This window comes from Gnatocerus cornutus, chromosome 9 (genome assembly GCF_029298725.1).
Source record: "Gnatocerus cornutus isolate USDA-ARS CGAHR chromosome 9, icGnaCorn1.1, whole genome shotgun sequence".
Lineage (NCBI taxonomy): Eukaryota > Metazoa > Arthropoda > Insecta > Coleoptera > Tenebrionidae > Gnatocerus > Gnatocerus cornutus.
Window position 1 is genome coordinate 9,068,427 of NC_142241.1, and position 26,538 is coordinate 9,094,964.

Below are 26,538 nucleotides of genomic sequence, written 5' to 3' on the forward strand. Positions count from 1 at the left end.
AATTTCAAGATTTCGAGCTTTCCGAGCCACTTGGAAGACCAAAAGGATCTTAAGAATGTCTAAAGACATCTAAAAATGTAGAAAATTTAAAAAATCTGGAATGTAAAAGAGTTAATTTGAAAATTGGAATCCTTAGAACTTTCAACTTTACAGGGTGAAATTCAGTTTAGCTCTAATAAAGCAAGCCAAAGAAAGAAGAACTTTTCAATTTTTAAAATAAAAGCTGTGGGATCCATGATTTGCCCCCCCTATTCAGTTTTCCAGTTGAATAAAAAATGGTGGATGCGCCGGGCCACCCTATTAGCATCAAACTTCGTAAAAGAAAACTCCAAGTCCACGGACATCCTCCAGAACATCGAAACAGAATGCAAACATCTTCAGTTAATGAAAACCGCGTAATACACAGAAACTCCAGCTTCTGCTACACAGCCAGCGGTGTCTGCAAATTTGCGAACTTCTCTGCACGTTTTGTCAATAATTTACCATCAATCTCTGTGCTATCCACAGTGTCAGTATAGAAACTCTCGTGTAGAGTGCGCCACTGCCATTCTTTTCGTTTTGAAGCGATATAAATTTCTTGTTTACTTATCGCGCAATTGTACCAGCTCAGTTTCTAAGCCTCGCGCAAAATAAATACTTTCAATAATAACAATTTATTGTTTATCAAATTGAGCAATCGAGTTATTTATGTTTGTGATCTTTTATTATGGTAATAACAGCTTTAGTGTCTTTCTATTGGCTTAATTAATACGACTGCAGATGATAAAATGATTAATTGCAGAATATTGTTATATCACGAAACGAAATTGCTCTTTAATTATTATTAATGCCTTTACGTAACTTAATTAATTGATGATTAAATAAATTACACGCCTGCAAGTTTTTAGCGCACTTACAGACCGTAATTACCAATTTCTTCAATAGAAAGTTGCGTCACTCACTCTGAAGGTGCTCATGGATTTCATTTCACACATTCGATCACTTACTTGGCGAATCCACCAGGAGATCGGCCGTCGAACTGTCGGTACAGTTCGGCGAGAGTGACGATGGCGACCTCTTCAGGTTTTGACTAGGAACAGGCCCCGCCGATGTCGTTATGGTTAATTCGCCATTGGACATCCGGCTCATGGGGCTAACATTGGGAGGTGAAGAATTCCGCGAAATTGGTTGCGGATGGTGCAACTTGTTCTCTGTGTAGCTGCTGGTACTCATGGGGTTTCTATGGGGCGGTGTAGATTGCGACGTCGGCGTCGTGAGCAACGTGGGGGCTGTCGACAACAGAGGCTGCGCCAACGGGTTGAGTAAAGGGGTGGGATTTGTCGTGTGCGGGTTGCTGAGCATCTGGGGCATTGTCTGGAGGAGTTGTTGAGGTGAACCGTTGGTGAGGAGGTGGCTCAGGGAAGCGGGGTTGAGGAGGTTGGGGCCGATGCTGCCGTTGGTGGTGGGAACTATAAAAAAAATCAGTCATTTTTTCTGGGTTTTATTCGAGTTTGTTAATCAATTTTATTTTGCATAAAAATAATGAACTTCATTGTATAAAAAATATTACATGAATATTCTATTTAGTGCCTCAATAATATCGTATAAATTGATAGAATTTTTTACCATTTATTTCACGTATGGAAACTTACCAGGATTTGTGGTGTTGTTGAGGAGATTAGTTTGAGCCATCGCCTGGAGGTTAGCCAACGACGTTGTGACCACCTGTCCATTATTTAAAGCTAAATTAACCATTTGATCGGAACTATTTACATGATTAACTGGAATTGTCAAGATTGTCTGAGTTGCTAAACCTGGAAAGAGAGAAAAAAATGTTAACAACGAGAAAGGAAACCCATTAAGCAAAGTCGCAGCTTCCGGCGCTGTAAATGTTCAATGACAGAAGAGCGGGTAAAAATTTAAAGCTAATTTCCTTGCACCGCGTTGGCGTATCTGCATTGCTTGGTGAAAAAATTCGGAGCTCAAATTAGAACTCGCGCCCAACCATCGAACTTAAGATCTTAACGTCACCTTGTGACGTGGGTATGAGCAGTTGAGCTCCTTGGATGCCTTGAACCAGTTGTCCAGAGGCCAGGATGAACTGTGGCATCGGTGCCGGTTGTTGCGAAGACAAAAGCGGGTTAGGCGGGGGTGGTAGCGTCGCCCCAGCACTTGGCGGAGGGTTGAGGGCTTCTACGTTACTTCCTGACTGACTTGTCCTGGGGGCGGCCACTGCAAAATTATTATTAATCAATTAGAGGTAAATTCATGTGACCGCCACAATAGAAATGTGTACATGAATAACAGTAATTAAAAGGAGGCTTATTTCCATTGTGATTAAGTCGGCGGCGACGTTAGAGGGTGAGTTAGATTTGCATAACAATAACAAAGGATACGGAATTAGTACCTGAAGCACTGACGCTGAGGTTAAGTGGTGCGTTAACTACGGGTGTCCCCGTCAAGTTGGCCATGTTTTGGAGGCCGGCGGCCAGCGACGCCACTTGAGGAAGACTTTGCTGCAAAGAAGCTAAGTTCTGGAGGTTCTGCAGCGTTACCAAACCGGCCACTGGAAAATCAATGCGAGATTAACGTTACGAGAGGAGTTTAATCCCAAATTCAAAGTTAAAGAACTTCCAGCTATTTAACTAGGAAACTAAAATTGTGTTTCGACCCTTTTTGTTCATTCTCTTGGCTATCCCGGAATTTACGAAATCAAAAAGTAACGTAACAAAATTCTTACTGCCATTAAGATGCGCCGCCGCGGAGACATTCTGCGCAATCTTGGCCTCATTGCCCAAGGTGTCCTCCATCCGGCCATGGATCCCTTTAGTCCCCATCGTCAGATCCGTGCTCCCTTCAACTCCTGAAGCCGGCTCTGGCGATCCAACGCTACTCTCACAGTCGCTCTCCTGCTAAAAACAACATCCCATAAACTTCAAATATTCGCGCTTAAAAAAAAAGAACGAAATTTGGCGGTCCTTTCCGAATGCAGTGTAATATATTCGTTCGAGTATAATCTATTCTAGTATAATGATAATCAAGCAAGCAGGGAATAGTCGCCGTCCCCGCATAATAAGGGTGAGAGGCGGCATGAGAGGGGTGGAGGGATCGGACAGCGGCCGGCGAGGCGAGAGCTCTTTGTGTAGTTAGTGTAATTAGTGCCCCTCTTACCGCGCCCCCCTCACTCCGAGTACCTTATTTAAATGCAAATGAGCTTCATTTCGCAATATTAATGTGCCCCATCCCTGGTCGCCGCCGTCTACCGCCCCCGCTGCGAAGGGTTGAGAGCACATTCGGACAGGGCAGCGCGTGCACAGCTTCAATCATACGAAGGGGTGCCAAGGCCGATTTCTAAGAGGGATTTTCACAGGGATCCAAAAGAGAGGAAATAGAAAATGATTATCAGCGCGAAGATGAAAGATTATGAGCAAGTAATAAGTGATAAGAAGATCGATGAAGATTTTTAAATGTGTTTAGTTCCGCAAGGGTCTATTCTCAGTCCCATTCTTTACCGGGCGGAATTTCTATGTATCCGCTAATTATTTATTTTAAAGCAGATACATCCAACTCCACCCAGGAGCAAAATATGTGTTAAATTATACTAAAACGTTCCATTGGTGCAGTAATAAATTAACTATCCGATGAACGTTGCGTTTTCACTTGAAATTAATTCATTTCATTACAAGCTGTTTCAATCGCATTTCGAGCATAATCACGTGCTGCGATTTTCCTTTCGTTTGCGTTAATAAACACATCAAAGTCCACAAAATTACGCACTGTCAAACACCTAATTGACAGAAATTGACTAATAATCGTAATTACGAGGGACCAATACCTGAAAACTTGCATAACGGTGGACTTTTTTAATGATGCGTAATTATTAACGTAAATCGAAAACGTTTTACCTCTTAAAAGTGTTTACCTTATTTAGATATTAATTACTTGTTAGGACGAGAAGGTGAAAGGCGCCAAAAATGAGTAAAATAATTGAAATATAATTATTATTAGAGATCCTGTTGTGGATGGTCATTAGAGTCAATCATTATTGAGTGAACCTTGGAGGTGTCAATCGATCAGATGGCGATGTGGGAGTACGAAGAGGTTCTCTGAAAGTTTGTAATGTAATTCCTCATTAGAGTAACTTTTTATTCGTGAGACTTTTCTTAAAGTTCAAGATGATCTTATTCTATATTTTTTCAAAAACTAGGTTAGGGTCGGAAAAACTTTTCACAAAAACAAACGACAATAAAATTTTGTATATTTGAAGGCAAATTCTTAGGCAAAAAGGCGCGACAAAAACGTTGGCGAAGACCGCATCTTTCTAATTGTCGTAGTTCCGGAGATATCAAGCACTAAACATTCTGGAGCTTCAAAATTTTTGCCCTCTGGCGACAATTAAAAACTTCAAACGCTTCTAATTCGGTTATTTGTTGACGTAGGTTAAAAATTCGCACAGTTTTGGATTCAGCGTGAAATTCTGCGTTAAATAAGCACGAATAAGTTGAGTTTCTTTCACACATAAGAGAGATATTGACCTAATTAGGTTTTGAGGATCAGTTTTAAGAAGCTTTTTCAGAGCGAAAACGACGTTTAATACCTCTCAGTTTACATCAATCGGAAGAGCAGCTTAAGATCTATCTGGTCAAATCTCAAATCCGTAAGTCAAATAGTTAAGGTGTGACGGGCAAAAAACAAAAATTTTGAGTCGGAACTTTTTTCCCAAAATTCTTTGGATCTCGGAAAATAATAACGCTCGGGCCAAAAAAGTTACTTCTCTCCCTTGATACATAAATACTTTTGACTTTAGAGGAACTGCACAAATTAGCTGATTTTTTAAAGGTGTCGCAGTGTACATCACTACTTTCAGACTTGTTTTCGTGCTTGAAGTTTTCTATCTAAAAGAAACAATTTATTTAACATGTGAAAAATCTATCTACTTTTCCAAACACGCAAAGGATATTTCCACGCCTTGGCCATAAAGGTTGAGGTTTAACTTTTATTATTTTTATAAGAAAGAAATAATGATGGATGTCAGTAACAAGTAGGAAATGAACAAAGTAATTAGTATTTTTGTAAAAATTGGATTTTTGAACAATGAATGATTTGAATCGGCGAGTGTCTGGAGTTTGTATTGTTGGGTAATAATGTGTGCAATTTTCCCCGTGGTCGTGATAATGCAGCGCGTCAATGTGTGTGTTTTGTGAATGTCTCGGTGTACGTAAATATTAATTACGACCGATCAAAAACATTGTCCGCGAATGCGCAAAATAAACGAATGTAACGATAATAAACGGATATGCCATTTTTCAAGCGCATTGTCTGCATTTTCCGTCCGTCCGTAGGTTTACTCATTACGACGGCCCCCTTTTAAGCCCATATTGATTATTCTGTCTGTTGTATTTAATTAGAACAGAATTAGACGCTATTTGTCCAGCTGTAATTTACAATTGCGTTATCCTTGCCAATCATGTATAATTTACAATCTGGACCTTGCCAGGGATGATTAAACATTTAGCAGCTCAGAATTAATTAGTTCGTCAGATATTTGGTTTCGATTGGTTCTAAAATATTTAGTCGGAATTGAATTATACAGTTTCGCACAGAACTTGGTCAATTTATGCAACGAGCTTCTTGAAGAGGAGTCGCCGGCCGACAAAACACTCCACATAAGTCTATTGATTAAACTGTCCGCTGCGCCAAATTGGAACAGAATTAGACGTCATTTGTAGCCGAGTACAATTTGCAATCACGTGATTCTCAATCATCTTTATCCGTCAGCGTATATGCATAATCTCTAGATCAACAGACGCGTAAATAATGCTAATACACGACGAGGGCCGGCAAAATATATTCCTACATAATACAGGAGAGGAGCTGTTTGAAAAGGGAAACCGTGCCACAACCCCGACCAACTTGCCTCTCTAACAAATAAATGCTTACCTCCAGCGATTATGTTAATAATAAATGGGAGTTGGTAAACGGCACACCCATAACGGACTGTTGCTTTCCAGGACGAGCGTCTCGTAACACCTCGGCATAAATTGCTTTGCAAAGTGGAACACCATTTTGACAATCATAAATTACATCCATTTTTCCTGATGCTAGATAATTAGCCAAAGAAACTATAATTCCTGCTGCTGAAGAACCCTCTAGGTTCTAGAAGTCTATATATTTTTGGTTCGAGTGAAGTAAACAATCTTGGACACCACATTACAAAAAAATACAAGAAAACCAAAGAACTTTTTTTAATTTGAAAGACCAGATATGGCAAGTTCTCCTTGTAGGTTTCACGGCTGCATGCCAGTTTTTACTCGTCCGACCTATTTGTGTTAGTTCAGCTAAACGGCTTTCTTCGGCAAAAAACGTGAGAACTGGATAATAGGTCACTTTCGCTTTCCTCAGGAATCTAGTTGAAGATCCAGTGCGAGTAGAACCGGTTGCCACGTGGCCAATTATATTTTCTCTCGCCCCTTTCTTGCATTATTCTTGTTTAAACTCTGGCGAGGGTAGATAACAATGATAATATCTTGCTCTAGTTCTTAATGGTTTCTTCGTAAAGTATTTTCGTTGCCTTTTTGCATCTTTTCCTCCTTCTCTTTTTCTACCATAAGTTTATTTTCTTCTTTTGTTGTTCTTCCATTATTTGGACTTCCTCTTATTTTTTTACTTCTTTTGGACGTTTTCAATGTGTTCTCTTTTTTGCCTAGTTTACTGCCTTCTTTACCGTACTATTCTATTTTGTCTTTTTTATTCACTTCCTTCTCTGTGCTTTTTTGTACTCTACCGTCAAGTTTCTTATAACTTTGCTTGCCGTTTATGTTGGTACTCCATTCCCTTTATTTCCTGTTTCGTTTTTTATTTACTCGATTTTTTTCTCGACTCCATGAAGAAAAAACAAAAAACAACTACTCCAACCAAAGAAGTGCAAAGTGAAATAGAAGGTTTTTTTAATAAGAAAAACAAGAAAATTTTTCGATTTTGTGACCACTCAGTTGGTTCATAAAAATCTATGTATGTATAAAACTTCTTTAGAAAAACCAAAATTTTACAGATTGCCTGAAAATTACATCTTTAAAAGTTCCTTAAAAGTATCAAAATTATCACTTTCATGTGGAAAGTCTTTATAGTTTTATTACTAGTTCTAAAATTTTCTAATTTGACGTACTTAATAAACTCATCAAAAAAAGTAACACCTAAAAATTACAATGATCTAACCTAAGAACCACCAAAGTTACTGAAATGAATAGAAATTTTGAAAATTTATGGTTAGTCCAAAAAGTAAAAATTTGTAAAAAATTCCATTTCTGTTTCTAAAATTTTCTAATTAGGCAAGTTAATAAACTCAGCCCAGAGAAAAAATGTCTGAAAGTTACATTCATTTAAAAACCGCCAAAGTTACTCAACCAAATAGAAATTGTGAAAATTTTTGTTAAAATGAAATGTAAAAATTTCTAAAAATTCTATTTTTAGTTGTAAAACTTTCTAATTTTAGATACTTAATAAATTTATCAAAAGACGTAATATTAGAAAATTCTACTGTTTTAGGTTTCAAGCTACCAAAGTTCCTACTAAATTTAATGAAAAATTAAGGCTACTCCAAAAAGTAAAAATTCGTAGAATTTCCATTTCTCGTTCAAAAATTTTCTAGTTTGGCAAGCTTAATAAAGAAATCAAAGAAAGAAAAGACCGAAAGTTACATTCTTCTAATCTTCAAACCGCCAAAGTTACTCAACCAAATAAAAATTGTGAAAATTTTGATTCGAACAAAAAGTAAAAATTTCTAAAAATTCTATTTCTAGTTCTAAAACTTTCCAATTTTAATAATTTAAAAATTTATCAAAAGACGCATTAAATGTTTCAGCATTAAAATTACCAAAGTTATTGATAAAAATTCCATTGGTATAACCTGAAAACTACTAAAGGTTATAAAACCAAGAGAGATGCTAAAAATTTACGATTCTTCCAAAAAATAATAACAAAAAATTAAAAATTAAAAAGCGACTGACTGTTGTGAGAAGAAAAATATTTCATACAAAAAGAAACCAAAAAATCTAACAGATCCAAAAATTTGACAAAACATTTTTGCCTTTTTTAGGGCCAAGTTTTAAAAAAAAATTTAATTTGGAGCAGGCTCAGTTTTCACAAGCAAATGAAGATTTTTTTCGCCTCCACCTAAAAATTTGACTTTTTAACCACCAATTGACTTTTCCCCAAACATTTATGGACACATTTGTCATTAACTGCCGGTAATGTTTTTTGGCAAATTCAAGTTCAATTAACAACCCTCGTCCGATAATAATTATCGCCGGCGCTGAAGCAGTCATCGGTTAAATGACATCAAATGTACACAATTAATATGCACAATTGGACTAAACAACTATTTAAATATGTAATTTAAATGATGGAAGGCCATTCGAGTTCTATTATCGTTTCTGTGGCTCTTTAAATTCTAATCGTAATGAAGCAGAAAAATTCGTCGCGACGACTTTTTCCGTTGCTACAAAATCCACGTAAAAGAAGACCAAAAGTGAAGAAGAACGGGGTCAAGTGGAACGGATTAACTCCGCCATGTGTGTAAACTCAAATATTCACGATTGTCGCTAATATGACGTCGTTGTACGATTCGAAAGACAAGAAGCCGACGATAAATCTGTAATCAGCAGAGTTGTAGTCTTGTCAGTCTGAATGCACGTGTTGACAAAGCCGTTGGAAGGGCGGTTGACAACAGACAGCCGCCAGTCGGTGGCCGAAGCTTTGAGAGATAGATCTGGAATATGAAATGTGTGTTCTGTTCTATAATTGAATTGGCCAGAATGTTTAATACGAACTGCCTGCATAATGTGAAGGGTTGCTAATGTTTATTCATCGAGCAGCGTGTGCTCCACACTCTCTACACTTCTACTTCTCTCTACTTACGAACAGGGCTTATCTTTATGCTAATTAGCCAGGCGTCTCGATGCCGGAGCCGTTCGTGTTATTTCAATCAGTTACCGATACCAAACTTCCAAGATAAGCTTTTATTTAGTTCGATAAGCTGCGTGATCGCTGAAGAAGTTCCAAACCGGACAATTATGAAGCGAATTTTTTTCTCTGCCGTCACCCTTCCGTTTTATTATAATAGGGTCTCCTACAGCTGAATTTTTTCCTCGCAAGGATAATGGAAAGAAAACAAGAGCCGATGAATATTGACTCTGATGACGGCCATCACGCATGGAAGCAACGAACCTTTAAATAAACGTAGATTTGTCTCGAGCTACGTAAATATTAATTACGACCGATCAAAAACATTGTCCGTTGTATTATTCGAATGTGAAAAATAAACGGATGTAATGATAACAAATGGACGTGTGTCTCCGCACATGGCCATTTTTCAAGTAGGCATTGTCCTGCAGGCGGCGAATCTCATTATCCTGGGGAATATAGCGCTTCTGCCAGCAAAATATATTTTTAATTGATTACCACTGTGGGTTTTTTTATTTACAAACGAGGAGCCCAAGGCGAGGGCATGGTAATGTGGTGCTGACCGACAGGTGGCAGCAAGAATAGTTTTGCAGTCACGTAGTCACAGAAAAAAAAATTTCAAATTATTTTTGAGACACATCCTTTGAATCGTTTCCTTGCATTGCAACAGTGTCTCCGATTGATTTTTGCGCGCTTCTTTAAGCATTCACCATCAGTCTCCGGAGCTTAAGTGCAGATTTGCGAATTTGAGGGATACTTGTTGGTATTCCGGCATCGATGCAGCGTCGCGGCGTTCCGGTAATAAACGAAGACAAATGTTCGAGCGAGTCAATAGCCTGAACCTCCCTGTTTACACCGTTGATTTTTTCCCATGTCCGAGCAAATCCTTTTGATTTCCTCGAATTTCGGTGTTAATTAAATTTAGCCCCGTACGCGCTTAAAATAATGCTAAAGTTGTTTTTCATAACGCAATAAGCCGTGACAGTTCGTCCGTTCCCACACGCGAGAATAAAATAAATTAAATCAATCAGAGACAAAGGGTTGGAATTACGTTCGGCAGTGGGGGTGGAAAAAACGAAAATGAAACACACACACAGCGGAAAAAATAAAAAAGAGAAATATATTTTCAATGTCTCGTATCAATTTAATTATAACGAACATGCAGCTTGTTTAAATGAATTTGCAATTGATGTGTGAAACCGAAGCCATGTGTTTAATTAAAAAATCCTTTGTTTTTAAGTTTAATAAGCACTCCAGTGACTAAACACGCCCCGTATTGAACTGCTATAGAACTCGCACGAATAATTCTAAATACAATTGGGAACGATGAATAAATAATTCTACTTTCATCCGAGTGGGGCCCTTCATTTATTTGCCCGTCCATTTTTATTTGCAGATTTCCCATACGAAGAGGGAGGGAACACATCCGCGTACGTGCACGGCTTCTTTCGATCAATTTTTAACGAAATTTTAATTGATGCTCCAAGTGCCAATTAATAAAAAATTACGCCGGACGGGAACCACGAAAAACAAACCCTTCAAATCAACGATAATATTTTCGAAAATCTAAGACAGCCCTTTTAGTTCTGTTGATTTAGCCCTAAAAAGTGACGACTGAAAACCCACCCTTCCGGAGCGTCTGTACTAAAAACGCGGTTTCGTGCAACATGGCTGACCGAAAACCAATCCACCAATCATTTGTTTTTTCGTTTTTTTTTCGGCTGGTGACAGTTGGCCGATGCGTCCGAAAGGGGGCAGGGGCGGCGGCACCGGCGGTCACTGTCACTCAGCCGCTAATGAGTAATGACTAACGAGTCTCGCGTGAAAATATGCAAATCAAATTGGAAGTCCTGTTTAATTATTCAATGTAACCTTCCCCGGGAAAAATGCACTAATACAATTTTTGATGTTGCCTGCATTGCGGGCCGTGTTTTTCTCCGGATCGGCTATTTGTTATGCGTCCGTTAAATTTCATCCCTTTCCTCCTCGAGCTAACATCACAACGGGGAATAATGACGAAACGCATGAAAAAATTACCGATGGATGAAAAATCGAATGGAAAATTGCCAGAGTGGCTAGTTGGCCATTAATTATTGCGCTTCGAAATCGGAAAATAGAAACTCCGTCAATTATTTTGGGGGCGGTAATTTTCTTTAGCGACCACAGAAATTGCAGTGTTCACCTGGACGAGTCGGACTAATGAGACGAAATTGGCGCACACGCATCGATTTTTTTCCTCGCCCGAATTTAATTATTGAAGTATAGATTCATAATGAATAGTCCCAAATGAATAATGCGTCCTGCCACTCGGGTGATGTAAATTTCAGAAATAATTAATTGCTCTTTTTTATAAAATTGATATTTCTCTCTGATTTTCGAATGAAAAATTTAAATTCTGTCACTATTTTTTTGAATTTTGCATCGCATTACTTGGATTACATTTAAATAATAACAAAATAATGCACTTTTGGCGGAAAATCGAAGCTAATGGTACCTTAAACACCATTCGCACGCTCTATTTTATGCAACATTTAAATTTAAAATGCTAATTAATAGCGTCAAAACTCTGGATAACAAGTTATTGGCAATTTAACTATTTTTAATGAATGCCTTCTGTTCAAATCGTGTAACAGAAATTTGCTACTGTTCATTGATAAATCACAACACATTAATTTTAGAAACGTTATATTTATCCGACATAAATATTTCCGAAATTTTGACGAGATCATGAAAAAAGCGTCGGATTTTCATTAAACGACTGAAAAAGGAATGACACGTAAATTTGGGGGCGTAAATAATAAAAAATGGCGGCACTAAAACCTCTATAATTCAGCACCACTTTTTGACTATGGTAAAAACTAAATGGAAACTCTTTCTCTATTTATATCCTATACATTTAGCCAAATATATAAAAAAAAAATTAAAACGTACGTATTGGTATACCTGTCGCTACAATAAAAAATGAAGACGCGAGCGTAGCACCTTTCCTCGGCTGACCTAGATCTTTTTCCCCGATACAGTCCTGCATAATAGGAGCTCCGTGCATATTTTCCAGGACCGTGTCGAGATCTATCCCCGAATTGAGACGATCTGCATAATATCAGTAATGATCAAAATGCACATCACGTACCGACTGCCCGCCGTCCCTCCCCCACCCCCGCTGCGTCCCATGCCGTCGCCGGGCGCCCGAACTCCAACTAAAACTTAATTATAATTAATTAATGCGACTGCTACTAAGTCTATAGGCTATATGCTATGTAATTAGAAACCTTTATATAAAATGAATACTGTTAATTAACGAACTAAAAGACATTATACACTGTTAGATTGCACGAATAACTTAAGTGGGAAAAACATTTTACGGAAACTTCGGTAAGTTCCGAGACGCCGAGTTGAATGAAATAGGGACACTGCAATTATTCGAAACTAGACGAATAAGGAAACCACAATGGCGCTGTTTTATGGCGGTGGACAGAAAGGGCGTAATTACGTGCTGCAATACAAAATCCGGATAAAATTACAAAGTCACCGGCTAATAAAGCACAAATTTCCAACCGAACTCAATGGAACGGCGATTGTGAAAAATTTCACACCGGAGTCGGCGGTGATCCCCCGATGTAGCAAGAAACGCAAACAGATCGACATATTCCCATTACCCCGTTGCTTTAATTATAAAGGTTTTTTAATGGCTTCACATGAAGATCCGCAAAAATCGGCTTTAGGAAGATAGCAAATCGATCAAAAATCCGCTACGCATCGTTGTACCTAATGATTTCGAATGAAAGAAAACATTTTTTGATTGCTACAAGGGGTGTTTAATCGGTCGTTGCGGAACCGATATCAAACAGAACGAAATTACCCTGATTTCATTTTGATGGGGGAAATTTCATCAGAGACGTGTGGAATTTCGTGTGTGACAAGAGGGTAATATTTTTTAGGAAAATTATACAAAAAAGGATTAAATACGTTCATCCTTTTATAATAAATGGATTACGAAGATGATCGTGACACATGTTGTAGCTCCGGCAGAAATGAGCGCTGAAGTAGTTTTCGAGTTTATTGGTGTAAAGCGGTAGTGTAGTGAGGCATTATAAACAATAAACAGTCTACTCAAGCTCCAAGATTCGTTGACTTAGGATCGAGCTTAGGGTGTTGGATTTTTCAGTTGGGAGCTGGACGGTTTTAAGTTACACAGTCTCCAGGGGCGGATAATTATCAAATATTTAAGGACCGTGTTGAGATGTATTTTTCATAAATCCGTTTTAGCAGCGAATGTAACATATTGCATGTTAAAGGTTAATGTAAAGCTAATTAAAATCCATGACTTCATAAGTTCTCCAAGTCAAAATTTACTAATCCGTCAGCGTTTGGATTGTTTTCATAAAGGAGTGCCTCAGGGCTCAAGTGGTTAAAAGCTGTTACTCGAGCTTCAAGAAGGAATTTGGACAAAAACGAAAAAAAATCGTCTTGGGTTTCGGATTTTTGAAAATAAACTTGAGATCTCAAAACTAACAACCTCAAAGACTGAGGTTTGAGCAAAAAACTGAGACTCCACAAGAATTTGTTAGTATTCAGATTCTTAAGACATTAAGTTTTGTTGGTCTTTCTTGATTCCCAATATCTTTAAAGTTATTTGATTTTTCAGAATCTTAGATTCTTAATTTTTCCGGTTTTCAGGTTCTTCGTTTTATTCTTCTTTTTCTTTTTCTTTTCTTTTTGCGTACCAATCGGATTTTATCGTTCATTCCCAATCTCGTATTCCGCCGTTTCAGCTCGTTCAGAAACGATCTCAGCTTCTTTTCAGCTATAAAGACATTACTGTAAGTACTTCCAAATTTTCTGTTTTTTATTTTCTTATCATTTTCACAATTTTTTAGGTCATTTCAAACCTTTTTATTACTACTAGAACATGTAATTATGTCGTCTGCTTCCGAACAATAAAATTAAGTTCGTCTCCTCCAAATACACGCAGATAAAGTAAAGTGTATTTTGGGTTGTCTATATTAAGCTAAATATTTAATTAAAGTGGAAACAAACGTCAAAACGGCGTTTTATTGATTTTAGGTTAAAAAACTGTAAATGATGATATTTATACCTTGAGGTTTCTTTAGTTCATTTCAACTTTGCGGACGTCAATATGCCAACAGTGAAGACACTCTTTCTAATTTCCATCAATCCTTCAAACCTCAGGAAATACATAATAACCCTCGGGACAGAAGAAAATCGTCTTATTTTTCTTGGTAGTATACAGGTTGATGAAAACAGCAACTAAGTTATTCCTTAGCCAAAAATTGAGAACCTAAACGCTTTTTTAACTAAGATAAAAGCTTTCTTTTTTAAACAATCAAATTCTATTAGTTTAAAATTTTATAACAATTTCATTGCTAGAGTACATTTTGTGCATTTGCTATTTTTGAGTTTCTAATAAACTGTGCTAAATTATAAAATTATAGAGCAAACAATTTTAGAATTTATAGATCAAGAATCTACCAAAATGTTCCAAAATTATGTATTATAGCCTGTAATTCCGGCAGTTTTGAGGCTACAGCGATGAATATTTGTCAGTTTACAATTCTAAGCTTGCTTATTCAATGTCCTAAATGACCAAAATATATTTTTTTATTCTCACCATTGCAGTACTCTGAATTAGATCGTAAGTTTTAAAATTTTGAATTTAAAGCAATCAAATTTTAAAGCATTATAATTTTTAAGCTAATCATTGTTTTTGCCAAATTTCATAATTATAATGCAAAAAATAGGAATTTTAGAATTTTTATTTCAAGGATCAATCAAAGTTTTGAAACATTTTGTATAAGGGCCTGTAATCCTAGCAGTTTAGATGCTACAGCAAAAAAATGTTGCTCGTTTATCATTCTTAGCTTGCTTATTCAATGTCTTAGATGAATAAATTATAGAACTGAAGAAAAAAAATTCAGAAATTTTGGCGACCAATCAACATTTTTTAGCACTCAATTAGAACGTGTAAGTTTTAGAATTTTGAAATTATAGCAATAAAATTGTGTACATTTATCATTTAGAACGTGTAAGTTTTAGAATTTTGAAATTATAGCAATAAAATCGTGTACATTTATCATTTTTGAGTTACTGATTAACTGTGCCAAATTACAAAATTATAGAGAAAATTTTCCAAAATTCTACCTATACCTACAAGGTGGTGAAAAAAAAGCGCCCCTGGTACCTATCATGTTGCAGCTAACTGTTTCCTGAGCTCAAAATTGAAAACCAAAACGAAATATGCTCTTTTAAAACTAAGATTTTATAAGCTTTCTTTTTTAAACGATCAAATTCTATTAAGTTAAAATTTTGATAACAATTTCATTGACAGAGATAAGATTTTTTATAGTTAATGATATTCTGTATCAAAAAGAGTAATAAAAAGTGTTTTAAACCAAGTTTCTTAAACTTTTAGAAGTACCCTTTCTTAATTTCTTAGGTTTAAATTAATTTTGCTTTAACTTCATTCTTTTAACAGAAAAGGATACTTATAGACGACTTTTATTCATCACTCTGTATAATTACTATTTATGTCAGCTGATCATTTAAGTAAACTCTCAATTTGTTAATTGTAATATTCAGATTTTATTATAATTTTATTAGCAATTCTCAGTTTTGCATAACCACATTCCGTTGATGTTGACAGATTCAGGTTATTGTTCCCATTTTCGTATTGTACTATACGATCATAAAATTTTAGCATTTTGATATTTGCATGCACTTATTGTAATATCCATATTCTTCGATAATTTTTTCTTTTCATTTTGCTTTTTGCCTTTCTTTCTAAAATATTTACAGATTTTCTCAAAACAAGTCTCCATTTGCCAAGATTTACAGATTTTGGATTAAAGGGGTGCTTGGTCGCCCCCAAAGAGATTTTGAAGCCTTTGCCAGCACGCCACTAGTCAAAAGCCCAATTTCAAGATGGTTTTGGTAGAACACTCCAACGACCAAGAGCGAATTGCTTCGACCATAGAGGTAAGAAACCATCAAGACAATGCAGAAACGTCGAAGCAAATGAGTTTCGCAAGAGCAAATCGGAACCACCCAGTATGAATAACGCGTTGCATTTTTCCGCTTACATAAAAGGCGTGCGATCTAGTAGCCGGCGGATCGAGGTGCAGCTGTTTCAATTGAGGTGTCTACGCAATGAAATGTGTATAAGCACGTCAGTTTTTGCGTAGGCGGCAATAAACAGCAAACATGGCGTTATTACCACAAGAACAAGACAAATGAGAACAGCGAGCCGTTTAGTTATGCAATAGAAAATCGATTGAATTCGGACTGTAATCGCAAGTCGTCGAGAGGGGTGGGTAAAGAGCGGCCAAAGGGGCGGCTGAAAGGGTGAAACCGGGGGTCCAAAGGGGTGGCTGGCACATAGTCCTCGTTCTGTGCGAGCACCACCTCATTTGAATTTCTAATTAGCAAACCTCCATGCAATTATTGGATTAATGTAAATTACGACGACGCGTTGTGCTCAGTGGCAGGGCAGAGGGGCGAGGGGACGGGATAATTAAAATCCGTTGATTAATATGTAAATTTAATAAGATTACAGTTCCAGGAACGAATGGAGCTACGGCAACGGCATCGGCCCGCTCTCCTAGCGAGCCATATAACCACCTCCTCGATTCAATACAGTTAACAAGTTTTTAACGGACGAGACAAGGGTTATTGCCGGATTACTGAAACGCGGAGGATGACGACTTTACGATAGACGAACAATCATTCTATTTATTCAAAAAGATTTCAATTCTATTTTTCTAATAACTTCTTTACTTACGTCTATTACTTCAGAAGACATTAAAAATTCAGTATTTTCCTTTTTAGAGTAAACAGACCTCCATTTTAGCTGAGTCACAGCCAATTTGTCTAAAGCTGCACCAACAGTTTTAGAAGCCAGCTATTTCATGTAATTACTTGTGGAGCATCTTTTAGGGCTAAAACAACATCCCCTAAATGTGATACATCAGTACCAAAGGACATCAAAAGAACATTTTCAATTTTGAAGTTAGAATGAACACCAAAAAATAATTTTTTCTATGACCCCATATGAAAGTGGCATTTTCCACACGGTTAAATGACTCCGAAAGTTGATGATTTCGTACATCCATTTACGAAAGTAAAAGTCACTAGTATATCCGCACAGACCTGTCAAATTTGACAGTTATTTTGAAATACTAATGTAATTCTTGAATTTTTGTCTTAAATATCTAGACGATTCACTGAAAAACAACATGCATAATGGTAAAAATGAATTGGTTAGGTCGTTTCTGACAAGACAATTTTGACAGGTCTGTGCTGATATATTCATATCACACTAGTGACTTTTACTTTCGTAAATAGATGTACGAAAACATCAACCATCTAACTATGTGACATGACCTCATAGAAAAATGACGTTTAGAAAAGATAAAAAATGAACTATTGTCGAGACTTATGGTTTCTTCCTGATTATGGAAGGTAGGATAACTCCTTGGAAAGTGTCTTTCTTGCACTCGTGTAATATCTGCACTCGGCTGGCGCCTCATGCATCTACATTCACACTCGTGCGAAATTGATCACTTTCCGTACTTGTTATGTAAATATCTAATTTCACAATCGCTGTGTTAAGTTGACATTTGTAAGCAAGCAATTGTTTTGTACCCACATTTATAGATGATTTATCGACTTTTGTTAGATTTCACGCGTCTTCGCGCCGTATTCTGATCTTCCAACCATTGAATCTGCATAAAAACAAATAAAACTGAATTCCTATCAAGTAAAAGGTCAAATAATTGTCAGAACTGTTAGTTAAAGTATTATTTATCGTTAAATTTTGCATTTTTCTTCGATTGTAGAAAAAATCTTGTTTACTACTCGTGAGAAATGAATGCCTACATCTATCTAGTGCGTAAAATATTACCATTTTGCACTTATTGCAAAATTGCTATTATGACTGTCAGTTGTAAAAATATAATTTTTCTCTCATTAAAATTTACTTTAGAATATAATATTTAGAATAGTGGTACAAATTATGCAAGAACTACCAGTTCAACATTTCCCGTTTTTATAAGTAACGTGTTAGAATTATTTATGACAAAATTAATATTACGGAATCGTTATTGCCAGAAATATGGTAAAACAATTTAATTAATATATTAAAGCTAGTTGATAAAATAACCATTTTGTCATATCAAAATATGATAATCATTTCGAATATTATTAAAGCAATATGGTTAATATTTGCTGTTAGTTATAGCATGCGATTATATCAATAATTAACAATAGTTTGTTGGGTATTCCGCACAATTACCAATGATTATGTATGTCGATGCCGAACTACGACATACTTTTAGACAATAAAAATCGAAACTAGCCGTCCACCTACATTTTTTTCCAGCATATTTTATGTATTTTATAAATTTATTGCACCCATGAGCAAATTGGCGCAAATCCTTCCTAATCGATTGTGGGCAAAAAGCTTGACGTGCGTCCGAGTAAAAAATGTTTGTCCATAATTAACGGGCGACATTTTCCATTGCAGTTATCTTTGTATGACGAGTCGGAATAAATTAAACAGTAAGCATAAACAAAGCGGCGAGCTTAAATAGATATGCATTAATGGATGTCCCTTCGTAAAAAGTGAGCTGGTCGGTAGCCGCTCCGACACCGGCCAATAATGATGATTTATTTCCAAGTAAAAATTGCAGGCTCGCCGGTGCATGAGTAATGTGCCGGAGCGTTCAAAGCATAACGAGTGGGGAGCAGATAAAAAATACCAGCCCTTTCGAAAAATCACCACTACATTATATTTTTCACGCGGCGTTTGGGAGATGGACCGCGCTAAAGCTGGGCTACACGCGGACGCGGCTTAAGGGTTGCTCGGAGTTTTAGGGCGCTTTATATTTATTTCGATCAAATTTTTGGGGAGGTACCGACGTTAAATTTTCCACCCCCGCACGGTTCTTCGAGAAGTACGCTCCATTTACTCCCTCCCCAAGATGACAAAACACATAATTGACAGCTCGTAAGCCGAGAAGATTCCCAATGGTCAAGAAATGTCACTCATCCGGCAGCAGAAACATACAGCGCTTACGACCTGTCAATCGGCACCTTTGTCATTCTAATCACACTATTCTTGAAATTTATTTTTGCTCTATTTCCCCAGGGAAAACTGAGATGAAGCGGCGTCTACACCGATCTTCGGCACAAAAAGTGCATGCAGATAGGCGTCGAAGTTAAATTGGGGAAATTCCTGGTCAAATGATATGACAGCGACAATGGGGATGTGCATTATGGGGACGTTGCAATCAGAGGTATCGGAGCGGAATGGCCACTATCGATTTCCTTAGCAGGGAGCTGTGGTCACCGAGATAACAGCGGCGGAGGTTCAAGAATAATGACGCTCGTTCGAGGTAATCTGCGACGACTTTATTGTAGGTGGGTATGACAAATGTGGACGAGAAGATTCGCGCGAAAAGACGGAAATGGACGTTGAACAAACTTACGGAATCGGAGACGGCGAAAGAAGGCTGCAAGTATTTACCTGAAACAGAAAAAATTATTAAAGACATATGCTCCTCATTATAAAGTTTTTGGTGGCGGCGGCCGCCGCCGCTGATCCTTTTCAAAATAGGCAATTTTGTCCCGCACACGATTTTTAAGCGTAATGCACTTCATCATCATCATAAAGAGATCTAGAGACGCCCCTTAAGGCACGTCGAAGCCCGCTATCCAAGACAATCTTATTCGTATTTACATAGAGGGCAGCGCGAGCGGTCACCGTACTCACTATAATGCCCTTCGGCGTCCCAAGGGACTCCCCGCCCGATCGGTGCGGCCAAGAAGAGGGTGATGGAAATCATCTTGGCGTATTTGTTATGCATTGGTGGATATGTGGACATTGGCCGGTGTATAATATTTCAATATATTCCGTCCGGACGGCCGATATGCATGCCGCTCTTCATGTAAATACACCGCGCATCTAAATAAAATTTCACGGATGGACATTTCTATATTGAAATGAACGCCTTCCGCATAAGCGCACCCTCGTGCATCGACGAGGGTGCAAAAGTAAGACGTTAAAAATTGCATATATAGCAGAAAAATATATTTTCTAGAATAGGGTTCTTTTATTAAGGGGGTTTGCATTCATGATGCAGGTGCAGACTGGACTTTGAATAATAATAATCTTAAAAAAGTACGGCAAGAGAAAGCTTTTCTTTGGCGCCTGCAGGGCGTCGCGCGTCGAGTACAATAATAAGCTTAAACTGCTGCCGCTCATTGATAATGGCTCCCTGAAGAATGAGTGTCTGTAACAATGTTTCTCGGAGTGAAAATCTACAATTATTGTATTAATATCTTGTGCGTCTGAAATGACTTTTTAATTAGACGCTCGTCTCGGGTCACAATTCCGCGCTTATCGTACCTGCGGAACCGCCAAGTGCTGGAAATCGTATCTTGGCTGCACCGCCGCTCACAATGCGTTTTCCCATTCGAAAACTGGTAATTAATGCTTATGTGCCTAAGTATCTCCGCAATTAAGCCAATAATTTATATCATTCTTTTGAAAACATGGTAATTTCTCTGTTATGGAAGAGTCATAATGAGAAATGAGAATTGTAAGCCGACTTGGGGAGGGCGAAGGGGTGGAAATTAATGTTATGCAATTCTACGAAGGTGGGAGAGAGTAAATGTAATTAATTATCTCTGTTCGTAATGACTCTGACTGATGAGGTGTTCGGGCTCTCGCCAGAGGGGAGGGGGAGACGTCGGGGAGAGGTGAAACGATAATCGACCGACTCTGCCTTCGAAGTAGGCGCACTATTCCACCTCTATTGTCTAATTGAGGCGCCATTTTTGTTCGATTTGCCTCCCCTCAAGCGGCCATCCAAAAAACCGACACATACTTGATTTCTATTGCCGCCAGTTTTAAAAGAACTAATTTGTTCCAACGGCGTTCATCGGTAATTAGCTTGATTATTTGTGGAACGCGCATATGTTGGATTTTATTATGATGATTGCATTTCTTGAACATGAATAAAGCCTAATTACAGCGGTCGACAGATGTTGAGCTGCCGGGAACTGTTCTAACCGAATTAAGCACCCAACGCAAAAATTCAAGCATGGCCCCGAATTATAAAGAAGCAGCTTATCGTATGCAATACTAAATAAAGATCTACACTGATAAGATAGTGTGGATATGGTTGCCTTCCCTCCTCTATTACAACTTCTAATGTTGCGGTTAATCTAATAATGAAAGTGTGGGAGGTTCTCAAGGGTGTATTGTTGCGGTTATTTTTCGAGTGCTGTGCTGTTATCTACAATCTATGTTTTACTACTTGTATCTTTATCTTGTTTGCATCAACTCTTATTACTTCGTTCTCACACTTGCGGGTGGTGTGCAATTACGCTAAATTATCCGTGTCTGAGATACTTCATTGAACGGCAAAATAATCAAGAAACAAACCAAGAATTGAAGAAATGATTTGACATACTTTCTCGTGTGGAGTTTAATTGTCTTGGAAACTTGACACCTTCGCCTGGTAGCGTCTGTAGTTGACTGACGACTACTTCAACAAGGGACAAGGTGCTCTTCCAGACAATACATCCCATCAATGATAAATTTCACGAGAGTCTGGACCGCAAAATTAAGAAAAATTAATAATGTAGTGAAACCGGTAAAAAATCTTGACCGAGATGTCAAAATATTGCGATTATAAAGCTGCGGCGAAATTGCGTGTTGACGCTGTTTACATTGACAAAGCCTTCGTATAAATAGAACGGATTTAATTGTAACAATGACGGTGAAAACGTTTGAAAATTCCGTTGCGTTCTTTTCTTCGAGTGTTATCCTTGATAGTAAAACGCGTTCAGCCAGGATAATTTCTGGAACGACGAAACGAATTCTGGTGTCTCCCTCCTCGCCGACTTGTGGCATTGTTAAGCTCCTGGAAGGGGAAACTTTGCCAATAAAACAAATACGTTGTAGTAGTAAAACCTGTAAAATCGGTTCCTCTTTTTAATAATATATCCGCCGACACGCCCGCCAATAACTGCACCGGCGGAAAAAAACCCATAAATGTATTTCATAATTAGTTAATTATGCAGCATTTGGCCATTACTGATTGTGATTGCGATTGGTCGAACGAGTTGCCAACCGAAAAAATGAATTTTATTAAAAATCAATACCAACATTCGCGTGTTTTTAAATTACAGATTGAAGCGTCCACTATAAAAAAGCCATGCGCGAAAAGAGTAAAGCGTTCTGTGGACTAATCACAAAGAATAAAAAACACGGACGTGTACAGAGAGGGTGGGGGGTTGGACTCGGCTGAATCGTTTTGTTCTCCTAACTGATTTTCGAACACACACTCATTTGAACAACGGACAAAAGCCAAAAACCAATAGTCCTTCATTTTCATTTATTCACTGGATAGCGTTGTATTGGAAAAAGGTTTTTGTTTGGCGGCCGGGAGAGGGGCCGACCCCTCTTGATTAGTAGCGCTGGGCACAAGTGTGGGGCGAGAATGCGAGGGCGAGATTCGGACTGTAATTATCATAATTAGTTTGCAGAACTGGACGCGGACTCGCCGCCCCTGACACCGCCGCGCTGGAGGCCTTTCACGCTGACAACAGACGACCGAAGAGTTGAGGCGAATTGCACACCGCAACCGACGACTACACGTTTCACCGAATTTATCAATGAGCCGACAAACTTGTCCATACCATCACGAAATAAATTAAAAACGGACGAAACTGAGATAATTAGATAAAAAGCAGCCCTGTTACAAACAAAGCATGATAAATGTCAATTCTTTGCCAAAGACAGATGAATGACCAACCATCCATCTAATCCTAAATGTTCGTTTTGTGGTGATAATAACAGCTTAAAAGCAAAGTACGGAACGATGTAATCCTAAGCCTCACACAAAAAGTAAACCATTCCCAAATTCAGAACCATCAATATTATATCAAGTGGAAAGGAACACTTTCACAGTTTGGATGGAAAAAGTGCGCGAATTTTCTTTATCTTGTGTAATTTAGTCCGATCGGGTCCTCTTTTGATCCTATGGGGTTTAATCCTTTAATAGTTTAAATGCCTTTGAAGCGATTAGACTTGGTAAGTAAATTTTTCTCGTTTAAATCATTACAAGTAATATGATATTGTTGGGGAGAATTTCAAAGTTCGAACCGCGAGAGAAATGTCTGATCCTATGTTAAATTTTCAATTACATCATCCAAGAACAAACATTAGTTAAAGTTGGTGTTCCGCATTCCCCGTTCATATTTTAAAATCACTTTATCGACGCGCCAAAGTTTGAACGAAGTATTAGTTGTAGTAATCGCGGTGTAACGGCGTCGCCGAGTTCTGAATTTCCTCTCGGATAGTTGATGTTTGTTCCCTGAAAAAAGTGCCCCTATAAAGAAAATTTAGTTGTATAATTCAAGCGGCGCGCTTTTGTAAATACACGCTAGCTGGCCGAGCTTTTTTCGGTGAAATATATTGAGACCAAACAAAAGCCTATACAAAGGATAACTTCAAATGAAGCGAGATAAAAACTGAAATATACAATGGAATTAATTTTGTTCAATTTAGATTAACTTCATTTGTGATTACGGGAGGGGAGCGCAAAAAAATAGAGACAAATCCCATTTACAAAAAAATGTTTCATTAAAATTCTTCCACTCATTTATTCTCAATTTCCGCAGCCGTGAACGAGGCATTAGACACAGTCTGACTTTATTATGATGGCCTGATCGATCCCGTTATTAACATTTGATTACAACCTCATCGAAAGTGAGATTCGCTTCAATCTAATGAGCTTGATGCATCCGCGACGTCTACGCGCCCTCCCACAGACGTTCGACGGCAATTTCCTGAGCGCGAAAGTGAACACTAGAGAAAAACCCGCTCCGACCGCGGCCTCGGGGTCGAAACCGGCTGCTCCAATGGGTTAATAAGGGACATGTTAATTGCAAAATCGATCTTTCCGCGAACGTGCCCTTAGCCCCGATTCCAGATTCGATACACAGATTTTCACCCAAGCACACATTCTGTCCCAAAGGCAACGAGGAAGAAAGAACTCTTTCATTACAGTTTCTTACTCCAACACCCAGAACTTGAGGATATTAAACCACAAGGGTAGCAAGTTGGGTTCACCGGGTCAAGGCTAATATTTGAGAGACCAAGAGAGGCTCCAAATCAACTCCAAAGCAACAAAAAAATTCGCACGGAACGACTAGCTTATCTTCGAATTTTTTACATTAACAAGAAATAATGTCTAAATTTTCTAGGCAGTTTTCTGCCGATCTCTGACTAAAATTCGTGCTAGACCTAAAGCGACAAGAGACATAAATCAAACTGTGCCCTATTACATCATTCAGCTAATTGTATGCAGCTAAGATAATGGGAGTAACAGGAACCCGCATAAGACAGAACGCCCAAAAGCAGGAAACCGGCAAATTAATATTAATAAAAAGAAACTAAACTAGTGCCAAGCCCAGCCCATAAATGGTTCCAAAATTTGCAACTTTTTGTCAGTTCAACATCGTTCCGTACTTTGGTTTTAAGTGGTTATTACTACCTCTGAGCTTTAGATGGATGCTTGGTCATTTATCTGCCTTTGTTAAAGAGTTGACATTAATCAAACATTTTTTGAACAGTCATTTTTGTTGCGACGAAATATTCATATTATTCGATCGATAATTTTTGAATTGTAAAATTCACCACTATTTTTAGTAATTTTGCTTCTGCAACCAAATAACGATTATTAACAATTAACGAGCGATCTGTCCATCCTTCTGTCAATCATTCGAGAAGCTGAAATGTATAATCAAAGTGTGGCAGCACTGTCACCGCATTTTACACCTTAACGGTTGCGAATTTGATGTATTTTTCATGAACAAATTAATTTCTTCTCTTTATACATTATTAGATAGACGTTTAATGGGCCATTATAAAATAATATCAAATACATAACAAATTGGCGAAAACTGAAAACGAGTCGCATGTTTTATTTGGAGGACAAGCATTTTGGGTTAAACCATTATAACTTTTAAAGTGTTTAAAATGCAAACGAGTTTGAAATATAATACAATTTGGTGGGATATTGCGGATAAATTTGTATTGTAAAGATCGGCAGCACCAATTAATTAAATGAAGAGTAAACAATTAAATTATTACAAACAATGAGAACGAATCTCAAAATTTGTGTTATCTTAGCCGCAAGTGTTACACTTGAATCTAATAGGGCATTATTCAAATCGCCCTCTTGTACATCCTTATTTAATTTAATTTGCATTGACTAATTACACCGCGAATTAGCATTCTTAGCCGATAATAATGATGTTAATTTAAATGATTTTACACGGTTGAAGGGACTTCCGCGCCGCCACTGACAAACATAGACATCTCAACATTATGCAATTCCTGGGAATGTAAGGTCAATTTCCTTTCTGATCGAAAAGTGACTTTCTTTCAGGAATTCTAAGAAAAATGACAAAACCTTAGCTTACTAATCAGAATAAAATCTAGCACAATTCTCTCTGATTGTTCCATTGAACTTTCGCATTTTTTAACGTCCATTTAACTTATCGAATCTCGGACGTTCAGCACGCAATAATTTATTTGTTTTGTCGCTAAAAATAGACGGAAATTTAAATTAGAAGCAAGTGACCAAACCTCCAATATAATCAATTTCTTACTTAAGCGAGTGTGCTTTAATAAATAATTATAATAACTCGTAATTATTGGAGACCTTGGTTCAGCCTTGAGACTAATTTATTAATTCAACGACGTGGACATTATTTCTGCCTCGTCTCCACTCTGTTAAAAATTAATGCGGGAATTATGACTCTATTAAGAGAGCGAAAAATGTCCAGATCGGTTCCTCTGATACTGATAGTTAGATGAAGTGGGTGTTGGTAGGCAAATACCGTGCATAATATTGATAAGCCAGCCACACTGGAAACTTGGAATTGGGAAATTAGTTCTGCTTTTCGTTCTATCTCAACTCACACGTATTAATAATACATCATTGTCTAAGATACCCAAGGAACAGTAATACAAGTTTGACCAAACTTCCAAGACGTCCGAAAAGGTGGCTGCAGGTATTTAAACAGTTACGAGGGTATCTATACCAAGCAGGAGAAGGAGGAGAATCTAAAGTCTCTAAAGATTGGACCAAAAAATTCGAAGAACTAGAGAGAATAGAAAATTTTTATTGAAATGAGTCTATCTAATGAAATCGAAGAATCTACAGGGAAATGAAGTCAAGGTTTTGGACACAAAGAATCCAAAAAGAATTTGGAAAGAACGAATGTAGAAATAGCGAAGAGAATCCGAAAGAATCCAGAAAATCCAAAGTTTGACCAAAATTCCAAGATCTTCGAAAAAGTGGCTGCAAGTATTTAAATAGTTAGGAGGGTATCTATTCTAAGGAGTAGGAGAAAGAGGAGAATTTAAAGCTTCGAAAGATTGAACCCAAAAAAATTTATAGAACTAGAAAAATTCGAGAGAAAAAAAAAAGAAAGAAAGAATAACATTTTTTAATGAAACGAATTTACCTAATGAAATCAAGAATCTACAGGGAAATGGAATAT

The 26,538-nt window shown here is 37.6% G+C and overlaps 1 protein-coding gene across 5 annotated transcripts in view; it reads right to left on the reverse strand.

Moving 5' to 3' along the window:
- pdm3 (POU-domain protein pdm3) overlaps nt 1–26,538 on the reverse strand; it is a 45,582-nt gene that overhangs the window by 1,338 nt on the left and 17,706 nt on the right. For 4 of the 5 annotated variants that reach the window (XM_088045886.1, XM_088045889.1, XM_088045888.1 and 1 more), the window contains exons 3-7: nt 2,720–2,891; nt 2,387–2,545; nt 2,011–2,211; nt 1,632–1,793; nt 987–1,448 (exon numbers count right to left, since the gene is read on the reverse strand). In XM_088045886.1, coding sequence (XP_087902012.1) covers nt 987–1,448; nt 1,632–1,793; nt 2,011–2,211; nt 2,387–2,545; nt 2,720–2,891 — 1,156 coding nt within the window. The remainder of the gene's footprint in view (nt 1–986; nt 1,449–1,631; nt 1,794–2,010; nt 2,212–2,386; nt 2,546–2,719; nt 2,892–26,538) is intronic. The other variant, XM_088045887.1, reaches the window with a different exon arrangement.